This window comes from Pseudorasbora parva, chromosome 2, assembly GCF_024679245.1.
Source record: "Pseudorasbora parva isolate DD20220531a chromosome 2, ASM2467924v1, whole genome shotgun sequence".
Lineage (NCBI taxonomy): Eukaryota > Metazoa > Chordata > Actinopteri > Cypriniformes > Gobionidae > Pseudorasbora > Pseudorasbora parva.
This window is the reverse complement of record NC_090173.1, coordinates 24,526,403-24,543,827: the sequence shown is the minus strand read 5'-3', so window position 1 is coordinate 24,543,827 and position 17,425 is coordinate 24,526,403. Positions and strand designations below refer to the sequence as shown.

Below are 17,425 nucleotides of genomic sequence, written 5' to 3'. Positions count from 1 at the left end.
ACAAGAAGAGAAGGACCCGATGAAATTTCTGGAGTCTGGTGATATGCCTGTTAATAAAACAGAATTAAAATACAGTATTAAGCCAAGTGCATGTCGTTATTTGTTAACCGCGCTGACTTCCTTCCCATCATGAGGATTTCCGCCCACTCTCAGTTTCTGTACATGATTGTAGAAAAAGTTGCCTGCTACTTTAATTTGGGCATTAAATACAACTCCCTATAAATAAATCTCTGGGGCCTTTCTTGAAAATAAGCAGTTAGGATTTACGTAGTGGTATGTGTATGACTTCAATTGGTCCAAATAAGCAAAAGCCGAATCATGCAGCGAATCACAGTACTGGAATATTTAAAAGGGCGGGGCATGGAGTTCCCATTCAGGCAAATCTCTGAGGTAAATATTACAAAAATATTACTAGAATTCCTATTATAAATCAGAGGTATTCATTTTATATCAAAATATATACATGTAATATAATAATTTTAAAAAACTGAACACGCTTTTATTTCTCTGAGATTCTCATTTATGGCAGCCAAAACTGAATAACATACATTAACAATATATGTTGCAAAAAAAGTTTGGTACTGTACTCAACAAAATAATAACAGTAACAATATGAGAACAATGTCATTAAAACAGCACCCTTAAAGAACAAGGTAACGAACGAGAACTTAAAAAAACTGAATGGATGATGCAGAGACAATCCATGTACAAATACGGGATAATAACAGTTGCAGTAAGCAAACAATTTGCAGAGAGTTTTGTTTCTTATGATGTGCACATATTGATGGACCTGAATGCAGCAAATTTGCTTGTGTCCTGTGTAAAGTGTTTGTATAACTAGCTTGGTGCTCAAATGAACTGAACAATATGACCACTGTGGTACAAATAGTAGTCAAGTCTGAAGTGAAATTTAGTAAAACATACAGCACATTAATCAAGTGTGTATCAAAATAAACCCTTAATGGGGTCCTGTCAGCATTCTTGTCTTACACTGGATATAAGTGTAAGAGGCCCACAATAAATGAAGACCGCAGAATAAACGAGCAATAATGGCCAATGCCTTCTTTCCCTCATTAAATTACAAATGTAAACACAGTAACTGGTTTGGTGAATCTCAAAGAATCCATAAAGAAAACATCCCCATCATATTTCAATCCAAACTCAAATATAAAAGAAAAAAATGTATAATGTATGAATTTAGGACCTATTTATTTATATATTATATTTATTTTTACATGTAACAAAATGTGTTTAACTGTCCTAAAGAATATGACATTACCCAAAAAAAGCAAAAAACATTGGCGGTAATATATGACCGGGACATATTCTTGACAAGCTTTGTAAGATTCACCCTTTTTTTTTCTCTCTCTCTCTCTCTCTCTCTCTCTCTCTGTACATTTGTTGGCATTCATTGAACACCTACAGGTCAGAGCTCATCTTAATGATGTCTAAATATTGCATACATTTTTAACTACTAAATCAACATGCTAGAGCATATTCAAAACAAACCCAGTCTTAAAAAACACCTGAAATATCGGTTGTCAAGATGAAATGCAACTACAACAAACTCTCTGAACCATTAGCGTGCGTCTCTTTTGTGTTTTCTGTAAATACTGAATTAAGACACTCATCCACAGCTCTGTATAATCATCATTGAGTGGGTCAGGCATATATTTGATAATCTGTCCGAAAGACAAAATATAATAAATGACCATTTTCTGTTGTGACAGAGTAAAAAATATATTCTTATACAGATGATGAATAGTCATCAATATAGCTTTATAGAAATTATAGGAAACATACCAATAGGTAAATGCTATAACGTGAAACAAAATTATCACAAGTGCCAAGTGGAGTGCCCTCAGGTCAAAAGGTCGTCAGCAAAATCATATTGGAGAGAGTCCACCATAGTTCTGGATGATAAAGTTCTCCCTTTCGTTCTTCCATCCATCATGATTTTTTTAAATCTCTGTGCCGATCGCAAATCATTTACTGGGTGGATGGCATGAGCTGTTTTTAGAAAAGTTGCTTCTCTTTCAGATGCTTTCATATCAAAGTCTCTGATAATGGAGGAACAAAGGCACAACGTTCTTTTGTTTAGCTTTTTTCTTTTTGCTGTGAACACCCCCATTCACAGAGAGGTAGCGGTTGAGTCTGGAAGGGCGCCGCTCAAAAAACCACCCACACCATGTCCCGGTGTCTGGCAGGGGGCGGCACTTTGAGCCGAACAGCCAGTGACGGGTGAAACAGACAGGCCGCGGAATAACAGGTCCATTGAAGGGAGGAGGGGCTTGAGGAGACTGACAGGGCAGAAGGCGGAGCCACCGTGAGGCGTGAAATTCACCTTGTTAGGGTCAGGACAGGAAGGCTGAAGAGGGGCATTTCCATGACAGGCAAGGCTGAAAAGAAATGATGTTTTGAGAATGGTTAATGTTAGGATCTATTGATAAAATTGAATTAACTGCTGATTAATTAACAGGGTATCTTCAGGGATTTTAAAATCAAATTTAAGTTGTTTTAAAGTGTTAGTTCATTAGTTCAATCAAAAATGAAAATTCTCTAATTATTACTTACCCTAATGTCGTTGGACACCCGTAAGACCTCCGTTCATCTTCAGACACAAATGAAGATATTTTTGTTGAAATCCGATGGCTCAGAAAGGCCTTCATTGACACCAATGTCATTTCCTCTCTCAAGACCCATAAAGGCACTAAAGACGTCGTTACAAAGCCCATCTCACTACAGTGGCTCTACAATCATTTTATGAAGTGACGAGAATAGTTTTTGTGCGCAAAAATATGAATAGTTATATGGGCCGATTTCAAAACAATGCTTCAAACCGTTATGAATCAGCGTATCAATTCATGATTTGGATCGCCAATGTCATGTGATTTCAGCAATCTGAATCATGAATCGATACACTATTTATAACGGTTCGAAGCTTTGTTTTGAAATCGGGCATCACAACATAAGTCGTTATTTCAGAGGTTTTTTTCACACAAAAATTATTCTCGTCGCTTCATAAAATGATTGTAGAATCACTGTAATTAGATGGGCTTTGCAACAACGTCTTTAGTGCCTTTATGGGTCTTGAGACAGGAAATGACATTGGTGTCAATGAAAGCCTTTCTGAGCCATCGGATTTCAACAAAATATCTTAATTTGTGTTCCAAAGGTACAGGTTTAGAACGACATTAGGGTAAGTAATTAATGAAGGAATTTTCATTATTGGGTGAACTAACCCTTTAAGTCTATAGTAACATACGAAGCACAGCATGATTCAAACAACTGTACAGTTAAAGGCAATAATACAGTTTGACAAAACAAAAAGTTTTATAAATGATAAATCTCACATTTCAGCCTTTAAAAATTCTTTTTTAAAGGAGTGAGATTAAAATCATATTTTAAATGATTAAAATATCCTAATTGAATTGAGTTTTGGAATTAGGATTGTATGTGCAGCTACTTTAGAAATGTGATGAATTTGCAGGTATCATGATATATCAGAAGGTAAACAATGTTGTTAATTCATCAATAGTAGATCATAAATCGCTTGCCATAAATGCGTGAAACATTCTTTTTTCAGATGAATACAGTCAGATCTAAATAATAAAATGTCCTGGCTAATTCAAGCTTTAAAATGGCAGCCCAAAATTTGAAGCCCAAAAAAAGTGAATCCATCCATTATAAAAGTGCTCTTCACGGCTCTGGGGGTTTAAAAAAGACCTTCTAAAGTGAATTGACGGGTTTGTGTAAGACAAATATCCATATTTAAAACTTTATAAAGTAAAATATCTAGCTTCCGGCAGACAGCCTTAAGTATTCAACTTACAAAGAAATTGTAATACCGGTTGCAGTTCAAAATGCTAATGCTATGTCCAACGTCATCGTCACGCCAGTTATGCTTTTTTCGCAGGTTGAATACCGAAGGTGTTCTGGCAGAAGCTAGATATTTTACTTAAATTAATAAAAATAATAATATTTGATAATATAAGGATATTTTTCTAACACAAACTTATCGATTCACTTCAGAAGGCCTTTATTAACCCCTTACTATGCTTTTCGCCGCCTTCACGCTGGCTGTCGTTACAAAGCAACTGGGTAAACAGCTGCAGCTTTGATGATGCAAACGAACCTCGGTTCGGACCCAAATAAATGCCACTGGGGCGGCAGTGGCTCAGTGGTTCATGTAGATTGTCTACAAACCGGAAGGTTGGTGGTTCAATCCCCGGTTCCACCTGACCAAGTGTCGAAGTGTCCATGAGCAAGACACCTAACCCCAGCTGCTCCCGACGAGCTGGATGGCGCCTTACATGGTTGACACCGCCGTCGGTGTATGAATGGGTGAATGTGAGGCAAAATGTAAAGCGCTTTGGATAAAAGCGCTATATAAATGCAGTCCATTTACCAAATAATATAATATGAACACAGTCCAGTGGGGGCAGGGGAGGGGGGACCAATCGAACGCGGGTTCCGTCCAGGCAATCGAACCAAGTGTGAAAGCACCCTAAGACTTTTAAATGACCCATAGGGACACTGACTAAATGAATGTCAATTTAATATTCTTCCTGGATTATCCATATCTGCTGAGAAGAGCTCCTAAGTAATTTTAATAATTGTGGCAGACAAGAATATTGATAAGACTTTTGTTATTTTCTTAACACTATATTAATGTGTTCAATTGACATGCCTTAGACTGGATGCCAGCCGAACTCAGCCCTGCCCACAACATTTGAGCTCGGGCAGTTCGGTCTGGACATGATCCATAGAAGAGTAATTGAGAAACAGAAACTGTTCGGAACAATAAAATCATCAGGGCGGGCTTTAGATGATGATGATGGACAGATGATCAACAGTAACTTAACCATCCACATCATCAAAGGAGCTTGGTTAAATTTGTTCAAATCCTAAACGGAGAGCTTGTTTGTATATGCATTCACCTTCACTATTTCTCACTGAAATGCTGATCATGTTGGTAACTGTGTATCCTTAAAGTCTTTTTTTACACCGGCAAAGATTGTTTATTTTTTTTGGGAGGTGGGGGGGGGGGGGGGGGGGGGGTTCTCCAGAAAATAATGACGTTTGGGGGGAAAGTGTGTTATTTTGGCAAAGTTGCCTGCTAAAAGTTTGTGTTTGCATTGAACTTACATGGCCTCTTCTGACACGCGCACTCTCTCGCAGCCCTCTGGAGGTTCTCTCTGGAAGACGTACGTCTTGTTGGGACGAGGAGATGAGGATGGCGGCTCAGACATACATAGAGGAGGAGAGGAAGGTGGACAGAGTGTCCCACACACAACCATATCTGAACAAAACACACATAGACCGATAAGGGAATCATCAGCCAAACACATATTACACAACAATTAACAACGTTACACACACTTGCTGTCATGTGTAGATCAAATATGAATGACATCCCTAAGAGTGCTATTTTACTTAATTGATAGTGTACATCCTTGCTGAAAATGGCAAAAATAGGCCTACTGTATATATTGGATATAATATATACTATATTATTACTGGACATGTCACTCGTTGAATCAACCAAAATGAGAGTGACTGACCGGCGTCTGTGATGGTGCAGGGAGAGTGAGAGGGGGACAGCTGGGCAGGAGAAGGGTCACTCTGTGAAGCGCTACTGTACCTCTGAGCTGGGATGGGAGCTCTGTGACCATCTGGTACATCTAGAATCTAAAAGCACACAGTGGTTACACGTAATTTTAAGCTAAAACTGTAGGTCAGAAACACATACATACAAACACACACTGACTTTGTGCTGTTCCTTTGCCGTTTCAGACACAAAGACTCCCTCCAGCTCCAGGTTCAGTCCTTCCACACTGCGCCTCAGTCTGGGGGCCAGTCGGCTCAGTGGAATGAGAGGCATTGTCTGTACACACACACACACACATTCACATGACAATCAGAAAGGCCTATAAACCAAAATGTCTACAAGTGACAAAGTTTAAAGAAAAGCTACACATTTTAATATGTGTTGGAGTTCAGGGAAAATGTCAGATCTTATTTCCTCCTAAAATTATGACTATTAAGATTTTCATGACAATTAATCATTATTAATTGCCCCCTTTTTCTCATTACTTATAATGAGAAATAAATGAATAAATACAGTCTTGTGAAAAAGAAAGGACACCTTTTTTGAATTCTATGGTTTTAAGTATTAGGAGGACATAATAAAAAAAACAATCTGGTATTTAGCAGGTCTTAAAATTAGGCAAACATAACCTCAAATGAACAACAACACATGACATATTACACCATGGCATAATTTTTTTAACAAAAATAAACCAAAATGGAGACACAATGGGTGACAAACTAAGTACAGCCTATGGTTTAATTCCTCGTAGAATTTAAGCAGCAATAACTTGAAGTATTCATTCCGTATGACACTTATTGTCTGGCTATCACCAGACCAAGCTCAATTTAAGACTGAACATTGGTCTGGGGAGTCTGCTCTGTATTTTTCTACTGCACAAGAGGCCTGATAATTATAATTATTTGAATAACTCTGTACGCAATTGGATAGTCCTTCAACCAATCAGTCCACAAGAGGTGTGATCAATGGGGAACGACCCCTCGTTTCTCTATCCATCATGATGTTAAACCCACCCATAGCGTGCCAGAAGCAGTAGAAATTTATGTCCGGGTTTCCAGACTGAGTTGCCGGGCGAAATCAGATCGTCGGCAGATCAGACTGGGTTTACCAAGTCTAAGTCTCTTACATTGTTGTGGAGGAATTTTGGCCACCTCTTCTTTACAATGTTGCTTAAGTTCCTTGAGGTTTAAGGGCGTATTAGTGCATATTCTCACCTCTATTTAAATAAGTCTACAACTATACAAAGACAGCCAATGCTACATAACTAGCTCTGTGTGCATGTGTGTTTGCCATATCAATAGCTGTAGCTCACTGACACCATCTAAGTAAAGCTGCTCTGTTTTTAAATCTCTGTTGCTAGTGAGAGGTGGGCCAATTTGAGAGGCTTAGCTCATAATCACAGCTCATAAAGAAGCACAACCTTTATGAATGCCCTTAACTGTTCTGTTGATGTTACTGCTGTACGGGATACATTCTGAAATTGTTTACCTGTGTACTTCCAGGTGTGTGTGTTTGGCTGTTGTGTATGTTTTGGTGCGTGTGGTCGCAGTCCATGGCAGGAGTTGCATGTCTGGAGCGTTTTTGTAAGGACTGTCGAAGTTTAGCAACCTGAAGGAAAGAACAATGTGCAGAAGAAAAGTGAACCCTAACTGCTATGAACTTTATACTGACCAATAGCAAAGATTATATTTCATTATGTTCAAAAGTAGAGGATTCTCTTAGGATATACTTGTAAAAAGCAGTGGAGATACAACAGAAGTAAATAAGTGGCTAGAATTACTATTAGCATAACATGGTGGCTTTGACTAATTTGAATAATAGGCCTAAACAATAATGGTTTATAATTGGATGCATTATTAGTGCTTGTTATTTTGTCTATTCAAAGATCATTCAAATTTCTCCGTATTTATTATTAGACTGCCTCTGAAGTGGTTCATTGATGGCATTCAAATAGTTCCTGTTATTTTTCTGTTATTTTTCTTTTCTGGTTCACTACATGGGTGATATGAATAAAATCTTCTAACATGAATTTAAATATTTTATATATAACATAGTGGTACACTAAAGTTCAAAAATTTGGAGTCGGCGCAATTATTTCTGAAAGAAAATTAATACTTTTACTCAGACATTCAAAGGATCAAAAGTGACAGCAAATGTCTATTTTGTTCATATTATACATTATTCCAAAGCAGCTTTACAGAAAATCATGTTAGTGTTTATAATACCTTAATATTTTCATGTTTTATAGTCACATATAGAAGATTAAAACTACAAAAGAGTTATAATAAAAGATGATTATTTTAATGCTGTTCTTTTGATCATTCTATTCATCAAAGAATCCTGGAAAAATACTTTACATATTAAGCAGCACAATAGTTTTCAGAATTGATAACAATAAGAAAAGTTTCTTGAGCAACAAATCATCATAAAATGATTTCTGAAGGATCATGTGACACTGAAGACTAAAATGCAGCCTTAGTGAGCATAAGAGACTTCTTTCAAAAACCTTTCATAAAAAATAAAATAAAACTTACCAACACCAACCTTTTAAACAGTAGTGTGTATATCTCAATTTATTTGTAAACTGTTTATATATTAGATAATCATGTCATAATGCCAATATCTGGTTACAAAGAAAATGGTACTTCATCTCTTTTAATTATGTTTTTTTTATTTATACCTTTTTTTTAAAAAGTGATTTGAAATGACTGTACAAGGATTAATTAAAATAATTTTCTAGAGACTGGGAGGACTGATTTTACAGTATATCCCAGCTACCAATCCTTGGAATTGATCGATTTAAACAATCATACTAGCTCCAATAAGAAGAAAAAAACATCATGAGATTTGAATGACTACTTTTTTTCCTCAAAAAGCAAGCAACATTTTCCACCCAACACCAAGTACTTACATCTCGGAGGTGTTCAGCACTACCCCATGATGCTGAGCGTTTGTGACCGCCGCCCCCTCTCCGCCCCCTTGTCTCCTCTATCCAGGAACTGGGAGTCTAAGAAAAGAGAGAAAGAAAGCAAGCATTCATTTTACTTTCAAAATCTTTGAAAAGTGTCTTTAAAGTTATTGATTTTCAAATACTCACACCCACAATGGTCTCTCAACGAGACATCAAAAAAAGCTCATTCAGGATAATCAAAACTATACACTTCCCTCACTGAATACTAACTATCCCAAACACCCTCAGCCTTTGCAGAAAGTAATCCAGACCTTTCCACTGAACACAAAACGGCTTATATCACACCCTCCTTTAACGGAGACAAACACAATGCAGAGCTATGCTGTTTTTTCATGCACCGGTTTGAACGAAAGCATCCGTTCCTGCGAGTGGTGTGCACCATTTGCCAAGTGTTGACATGTTTTTCTGTATTCAACAAATGGAACTGAAAGCTGCTTCCACGCCTTACTGAGCATATTTGAATATGGGACAGAATGTGTGACACACCTGGAACACACACACGCCCAACACACACAGCTGTGCGGAGACGTGCATGATAGAAACCACAGCCTCTGCACCACATTTCATAGATGAGGAAGACAAAAAACAAAGGTGTTTGTACTCAAGTGCACTCATACAGACAGACATGTGCATACCGTCATGATATCCCGCTGAGCTGACTCTGGAAAGAAGAGCCCACCTAATGCACACTATATCGCCGAACACTGAACGATTTTTCTCCAAGTGACCCAATCGCTTAGCTCCATCTCAGAGCTAATCGTAACCCAAAAAGTGTCTCTGTCCCTCTTGTCCGGTCTCTGTCAGAGTTCACGGATATTGTGTGCGGTTAGGATGCTAATGTAACAACACGTAGCTAGAGTAAGCCATATTAAAACATGTCATCACCTCCGACCCCTAGGGTGCGAGATCAGAACTAAGCACGTCCGCTCAGTGGCTGGAGGTTTCACATGGCTGAGCGGGGGCAGGGATGCGAGTCGATTTAAATTTAAATTCAGCCCTTATTCCTTTTTGCCTGGACACCTGCTTGCCCGCCCGCCCGCCCGCCCACATCAGGCTGTCGTGAGATTAGGCCTATAAACGGACATTCAGTCTGAGGGTCTGTATGCACAGCACGCTGGATGCTGGCTAAAGTTTCAGAAGTCCCCGTCTGCACTCAAGTAGGCATTCGGATCGGGGGTTGGGCAGAGTCCAGAGTGTCTTAAAGGGATCGTTCACCCAAAAATGAAAATTACCCCATGATTTATTCACCCTCAATCCATTTTAAGTGTAAATGACATTCTTCTTTCAGATGAATACAGTCAGCGCTTTCCTGGCTCTTCCGAGCCTTATAATGGCAATAAATGACAGCCCAAAATAAAAGGCATTCATCCATTATGAAAGTAATCCACACTGCTCCGGGGGGTTAATTAAGGCCTTCTCAAGTGAATCGAAGGGTTTTTGTAAGAAAAATCTCCATATTAAATTAAATTATAAATAATTTGAGAATTTTCCTTTTTGGGTGTACTATCCCTTTAAGACTACACAATTGCATGTCCACTAAAATGTGAGCTGCATTTGTTCATCAGTAAAGAAATGGATGACAAAGTGAATATATCAAAGTAGGCTGCGAATGGGGGGGGTCTGCTTGTGCATTGTGTGTGTGTGGCAGGGGTTGAGAGGGACGGTCACTATGAAGGTCATGTTAAACAAAACCTTTTTTTGGTTGACCGGTTATCAGTGCAACCATAGCAGATCACCTGCTGAGAGAGACAGCCAGTCGGGATGCAGCATCTACAAGGAAGCGACGGCCATCCAAATAGACACTGCCCTCAGAAATCAGCAAAGCAATGTTTTTGTTTTTTTTTGTCTTAGAAATAAAAGTACATTTCCAAATCTTTGAAGGGTGGCTGCTTGGGTGTTGTTATGCCGTTTCAAAAACAAAAGACTCTTATGAGCCATTTCTCTTAAAAAACAGTCCAAAAAGATGAGTTATTTGTCCTAATGAGTCCTTACTATAGGGGTAAATCGTACTTTAAATCACAATTGATCATAATCGTAAAGATATTTGCCCATTGGTCATGAAAGTATTTTTCCCCCATTTGACATCTTGCTTTGGTAACAAACCTCCACAAGCTTTCATGCTTGGGTTTGCCAGGTGTCAAGTGTTTAAAGAGCCTAATCTAAGCTTTTCTCTTAAATTTATAGATACATTTTCTGCCCAGTGTTTTACTTGATCTTCCCAAAATTGCAGCCTTCATGAATGATAATTTGATTATAAATTGAGCAAAATAATCTTTATTATCAGTTTTACCATTATCATACAGCCCCGTTTCACTCCATAAATGAAAGAATAAAAAAAAGAGAATTTCATATGCAAGAAAAATGGATATAATAAAATACACTAATGTTTAAACGTTTGGCGTTAAAAGAGGTATTTTATGCTCACCAAGGCTGCACTTATTTGACCAAAAACACAGTAAAAACAGTAATGTTGTAAAAAAAAATTACAATTTAAAATAACTTTTCTATTTTAATATACCATATTTTCAAATGTAATTTATTCCTGTGATTGTAAATCTGAATTTGCAGCATCATTACTCCAGTCTTCAGTGTCACATGATCATTCAGAAATCACTTTAATATTATTTGCTGCTCAAGAAACATTTATTATTCATTTATGCTGCTTTCAAGATTCTATAATGAATATAAAGTATACAACTTTTAAATCAACTAAGTTGTTACTGTCACTTTTGATCAATTTAATGTGTTAATGCTAAATAAACTTTAATTTAAAAAAAATTATAATCTTCCTGACCCCAAACTTTTGATTGTTTGATCGTTAAAGTCTGTCCCAAATTAATCAAATCAGAATCAAAGTAAAACCAAATATAGGTATTTAAAAAGAACCGCCCCAAGCAGAGAGACTTTCACCTTTTGCGTGGGACTTAATATGGCCAAAGCCGAGCAGGCATGTTGGAGCAGAGCTCTAGGAAACCATATGGAAACCATTTGGGAAAAAAACAATATGGCTGCCGTTCCCAGTTGGGTTTTCCTAAACTCCTTCCATTACCAGGCAAACTTTTTCTCCCCAAAGTCAAGATTCTTCATAAGCAACCCGTTTGACTTCAGCTCCCTTACAAAAACACGCCGTCACACAGCCATTTAAGAAATATACTTTGCAAGCAACACAAGTGCTAAAAAAAACTGCATAATTCTGTACGTGTATCACATAGGGCAGATCAAACCAATGGTTTGTTTTACTACTGAGTAGTAAAGACTTAACGCCACATGGTCATATAGGACCTCCTTTGTTTGCTATTAATATCACAGAATGAATAAAAGGGATAGACCTCCCAAATGTGAAAATGTGTCGGTTCATGTGGGAAAGATCACAATAGAGGTTCTCACCTGTGTGGCCTTGTCATTGACACAGGTAACGGACTGACACTCTGGATCCCTAGGCCAGTTGCCCTGCAGGTACGGTCCCACCAAAGTGTCCAAAGACAAGGTGCGTCGTAAGGTTGGCTTCGGCGGGCGGCCCTTCGTCTTGGACTCGGCTACAGACAGACAGACAGACAGACAGAGAGAGAGACAGAGAGAGAGACAGAGAGAGAGACAGAGAAAAAAAATTACATTTTGAATTTATTAATTAAACAAAAATTTTTTAAAAGCATATAGCATGGAATACTGTCTCTCACAATGCAACTTGCTCAGTTGGCAGTTGTGTAATGACAGCTTGAACATCTTTTTCTGACAAAATGGTCACCATTTCAGCACATTTATTTTGAATGTATTTTTTTGCACTATGGTAATGAGAATCAGGTGAAAACCGGAAAAACTGAATTGCTAAAGTCTGAGTGACCACACATAGCCAAAAAGGTGAATGAGCTCAGATAACAGCTGTGCCACAGCTCTGACATTAAATGTGTTTCCGATGATGTTTGTTTATGTGCGCGCTAATCCCTTCACATTTTTCCCATAAGTTGTCTTGTAAATCACACTGAGACTCATTCCTAGCATGATAGACTCGTTATAAATAGACGCTGTTGTCGTAACGGATGCTGAACATCCTGGTGCTTGCTTCATCAACACACTGTAGACAAGGTTGTTATTAGGCTCTTGCCCAAAATACTCCAGCGGATCATATTCACATGTACAAGAGATCGCTTTCTTCTGTGCATTGATCATGTCAAAGAAACTAATAATGGCACACCTGATCTCCGACCTTGACAGTTCCTTCCTTAATCCATTCACCTCCTCCCAGCCCCTGGGGTCTTTGCAGCGAGTTCGGGAGACTTTTGATGCTGGAAGTTCACTCATGAGTGTTAAACAAGGAAAACGTATCTAGTACAGAGTGTATTCTGTCACGGGTTTGAGGGTGTGGTATCAAGCAGGTTGGGTGACTATGTGCAGAAAATTGTGACATTGTAAGGTTTGAAGTATATGTATGGTTTATCTGATAATCTGCAAGAATACGCTGTGTGTAGAAGTGAATCTCACGAGAATATACTTCTGCATAAATAAAACAAAGCCTCTTCTTTGGCAAATTAAGACTTTTTGCATATTAAGCACATTCACACTTGATACTCATTACCGTAATGCAAGATATAGTCAATGCAAGATATAAATCAATTAATCGTGATTAAATCACATTCAAAATAAAAGTTAGTATTTACATAATATGTGTGTGTACTGTGTATTTTTTATATATATATATATATATATATATATATATATATATATATATATATATATATATATATATATATATATATATATATAAAATACACAGATGCATGTATATATATTAAAAAATTATAATTATATTTATATGTAAAATATGTATATTTATATATATAATATATAATAAATTACATAAACAGTATATATTTCTTAAATATATACATGTATGGGTGTGTATTCAAATATACATAATTATACACGGTACACACACACATATTATGTTAACAACTGTATTTTAGACGCAATTAATCGATTTGACTGCACGTGTGTGCGTGTCCGTGTGTGTCTGTACTTGTTTATATTACAATGTGGAGAGAGACCAGCCAGCAGTCCCCACAATGTAAATTGATTCATAAACACACTAAATGTTTGTTTGTTTTTTTGAAAATATAAAAATGCAGAATGTTTCCTGTGATGGGTAGGTTTAGGGACAGTTTGTACAGTGTAAAATCCATTACACCTATGAAAAGTCCCAACAATTCACAAAAACACAATGTGTGTGCGCGTGTGTGTGTGTGGTATTTATCTTAAGAAAACATGGACAATTAGGAGTATGTGCATTGTGACATTTTCATTACAAAAATAGGAAGACTTCTAATTACCATAACACATCTGCATGTAATGCATAACATTTTAAATCAACATAAATTAAATGTAGTCCAAAAAAAATCTACCATTAAGTATACACACTTCATAGATAAATCAATATTGTTTTTATCTATGCATTGTGGTAATGAGAATGAGGTAGCAATGAACTTAATTCACCAAAAAAAAAAAAGAAAAAAAATATATTTCTGCCTTTGGTATTTAGGAAAACTGGACTTGGCAGGTTTCGTGAGATCATCAGTGTTTTCTCAATGAGGCTGCACATGTATGTTTCACAGTCCTGATGAGCACTCCCAATGAGCTGCATAGTTCAAAAACCATACCCTTCTCCTACAAGCACAGTGGGCCAGATATAAAAATACACATACTGGCATATGGACTAAATTTACGCCAAACATGCAAACGCTATGAGAACGACCACTGGCCACCGCTTGTGCTCCTTTGTGTACCCAAACCATATGCCATGATAATGTGCTAAAGTTGGTGATAAATCTGCTAACTTTTTTCCTGCATTTTCAGCTTAAAATTTTTGGGGAAAACTGCTGAATTCTGCACAAATGTCTGAGAATACAATACACATATTGGTATCTGAAAGAAACCCCAGCAAGTCAAAACTTTTAAATGAACACACAAGCTGTTAGGAGGGGGTGTGTAGAACTTCTTGAATGACTGGTGTTTCAGTTCTGTGGAAATCTTTGGCTTTCTGCCTCGTCCTGCATGGGATAGCACATGTGACTAAGTGACCAGAGGGATTTGATGTTTACCGCCTTAGTAAATCACAATAATAATAAAAAAAAAAGTTATTTTGGTCATTCTATCCCGGTCTGTATATTCAGAATGTCGTGTAGAAGACCTACTCCTCTCCTCTCATGCATTGTGAAGATCTAGTTGCACTCAGAATCAAAGACCCTTTGTAATTCACAGATTGTCCTAAAACTAAAGACAAGACTTTCAAGTACTCTCGCCTAGTTGATGAAATTTGGATGTAAAATACCTGAGATAGTCCGACACCTAAGAAAGTCACACTACAAACGAAGTTTACTTAAAACATAGAGCTATTGTTCAATATAGCGGTTATTTATCATATAAGACCCATGTCTTCAACATTGGTCTTACAATTGTTGCTAAACTACTAATCCCTGCTCTCTATCCACCAAGAGGGCCTGGAAAAGTTTGAAGACACTGATATATGATACTAAAGCTAGAATAAAAACAGTCCCGTATAGTAAAATGCTACACAAGCTACACAAAACAAGGAAAGAATCGTTTCCAAATTTGACATCCCGGTGTAACCGCAGATCACAGGAATGTGACAGTTGCAATTTGTTTTTCTTGATGCTGACTGCATATTTAAGGTGCAGAAAACAGACCTCCTGAGAGCTGGACACACGCCGTTTATGTGCTGAACATGCTAAAACAGTGACCGGAGTTGATCAAATAGTGCAGGCAAACAACAGCATCTAAAATAGACATCAAATGTGTCTTGGTAGAGTCAGACCTACTTTGTTTATTGAAGCCGTGCCATGCTTTGTGACCGTCTTGGCCACAAAACATGTAGGGAATAAGATGGGGGGTCGTTCGGTGCACTGAGAAACTTCTTGAACGCAGTTGCACTGAAGCCATGAAAAAGCAACTAAACCCCAGGACCTCTGCAGATTATCCATTCACATTATTATTGTTATCGTTATTATTACACCTACTAAATGAGCAGAGTTTGAGTGGATAGGAGATGATAGGACACTTGAGCTAATTACTAAATAAACAGGGTGTATTTATAAAGCGTGTTTGAGCGTTTCTTGTGGTTTTTACCTGTTTTGGTGTCTTTGTAGCGCGGTGCTGTTCGGTTCTGCAGCTGAAACGGGACCGTGGCTCGGAGGGGCTGCAGTCCTTGATTACCCACCCGGGCCACTCCACTCCGACACGACATTCCCACAGGCGCTTTTGTGCTGTAAAAAGTCTTTAAAAAGTTCACGAATCTCGCAAACTCCAGCGTTTACCTAAGCTGATACTCCAGCAAAGGTTCTCGTCCAACTTAGTCGTCAAAAAAAGAAAGTTGTTTTATGGAACTATTTTGATTTAGCACACTCGCTAGCTAGTCAGCTACTTTCTTTTGTGATGATAGTGACGTTTCCTAAACTAACGTTATTTACTTTAGCAAACACGTTATTTTTCTGTGTGGAAAAAAAACATATACACTTTTATGCACCGTCCTATTTATTCACGGTTTATTCCACTTGGCCTAGTAAACATAGATTTGAGGAGCATAACTACATTGTATGGGCTGCTGCCAATTCTTCAGTGCAAATCTGACAACAGCAGCCAACCTACACGCTCGTGTCGGATTCAGAGCAACTGCACAGCGTCTAAACACATGTTTCCACTTTGATTGGCTGATGAAAAATACTACTCACGCCTTATTGGTCGTTGGCAGCATCGATCTATTAGGGGTGGGTCTCAAAGTCTACTCTCCCCGCCCACTTCATTACAATTCATACTTTTCAGAGTTCGACCTCCAGCAGTGAGCGAGAATGGGAGCGTGACGTGCAGCTCCCACTCGCTGGAAGTAATGGGTGGAGCTACGTCAAACCACACCCCAATACTACCATAAGCCAGTCACTAAACAAAACTCCACCCATTTGGGTCTACGGAGGTGGAGCTGGACTAGGTCAAGCTCCACCCATTACGTCCAGAGTGGGGGTGCGACAATGCGTGGTAGGTTCAGAAATGTTTTTGTTGAGTCTTTATCTGTTTAAATACATTACTTTTATTGTTATTAAAACATAATATAAAAAAACAAAATATCGCGTGGTAGGTTAAAAGGTCTCATGTCTAAATGAAAGAATATGGGTTTGGTTGAAAGACTAGTCCCAGACTAAAATGCTTGTTTGAGCTGTTCTAACTGAAACCAACTTGCACTGGCTTATGTTTAAAAAAAACTTTAATTTTTAAACAAAAACAAAAAAAAACAATGAGAATTCAAATTTGGAACAATGGAACAGATATATATATATATATATATATATATATATATATATATATATATATATATATATATATATATATATATATATATATATATATATATATATATATATATATATATATAGTTGTTCCATTGTTTTGTTTCAAGATGCACAAGATTTAAGTTTATAAAAGCTACTTAACCCTTGTGTGTCAATTAAAAAAAAAGTTACACATCCATAGAGCACAAAAATGGCCATGTCCAAAAATTGTCATAAAAATGTGAAGCTTGGGAGCACAGACTTAAATTTGGTCTTATTTTAAAGAAGCAGATTATATAGCAGATTATTGTCGAAATATGAAAATAAAATAAACACAGGTTTAAGTTAATGAAAATGATTTATGAAAATGATTTTGTATAAAATATATCTTATGAAATGTGTAGAACTCTAAATCTAACAGAAAATCAAAGAAATAGCCTACATCTCAATATGTTTCAAATTTGAGTTTGATTTTTCAGTGACTTTCAGTTTTTCAGATTTTGTTTGGGCACG

The 17,425-nt window shown here is 37.4% G+C and overlaps 1 protein-coding gene across 1 annotated transcript; it reads right to left on the bottom strand.

The window, feature by feature from the left end:
- Nucleotides 1-1,363: 1,363 nt before the first annotated feature.
- On the bottom strand, nucleotides 1,364-16,604 carry fam117aa (family with sequence similarity 117 member Aa). Its single transcript, XM_067412848.1, has 8 exons — nucleotides 15,720-16,604; nucleotides 11,970-12,118; nucleotides 8,523-8,618; nucleotides 7,100-7,219; nucleotides 5,771-5,887; nucleotides 5,565-5,691; nucleotides 5,149-5,302; nucleotides 1,364-2,399 (listed from the first exon to the last, which is right to left on the bottom strand). The coding sequence occupies exons 1-8, from the start codon at nucleotides 15,835-15,837 to the stop codon at nucleotides 2,132-2,134; spliced, it is 1,149 nt and encodes a 382-aa protein (XP_067268949.1). The 5' UTR covers nucleotides 15,838-16,604; the 3' UTR covers nucleotides 1,364-2,131.
- Between the last annotated feature and the right edge of the window lie 821 nt (nucleotides 16,605-17,425).

What these genes read in the sequence shown, in the direction of transcription:
- fam117aa (XM_067412848.1), bottom strand. Translation starts at nt 15,837, where the DNA reads ATGTCGTGTCGGAGTGGAGTGGCCCGGGTGGGTAATCAAGGACTGCAG. An exon ending in CTACAAAGACACCAAAACAG is followed by an intron (nt 12,119 to 15,719) that starts GTAAAAACCACA and finishes GTCTGTCTGTAG; the next exon opens with CCGAGTCCAAGACGAAGGGC. An exon ending in CGGCAAAGGAACAGCACAAA is followed by an intron (nt 5,692 to 5,770) that starts GTCAGTGTGTGT and finishes GTGTGCTTTTAG; the next exon opens with ATTCTAGATGTACCAGATGG.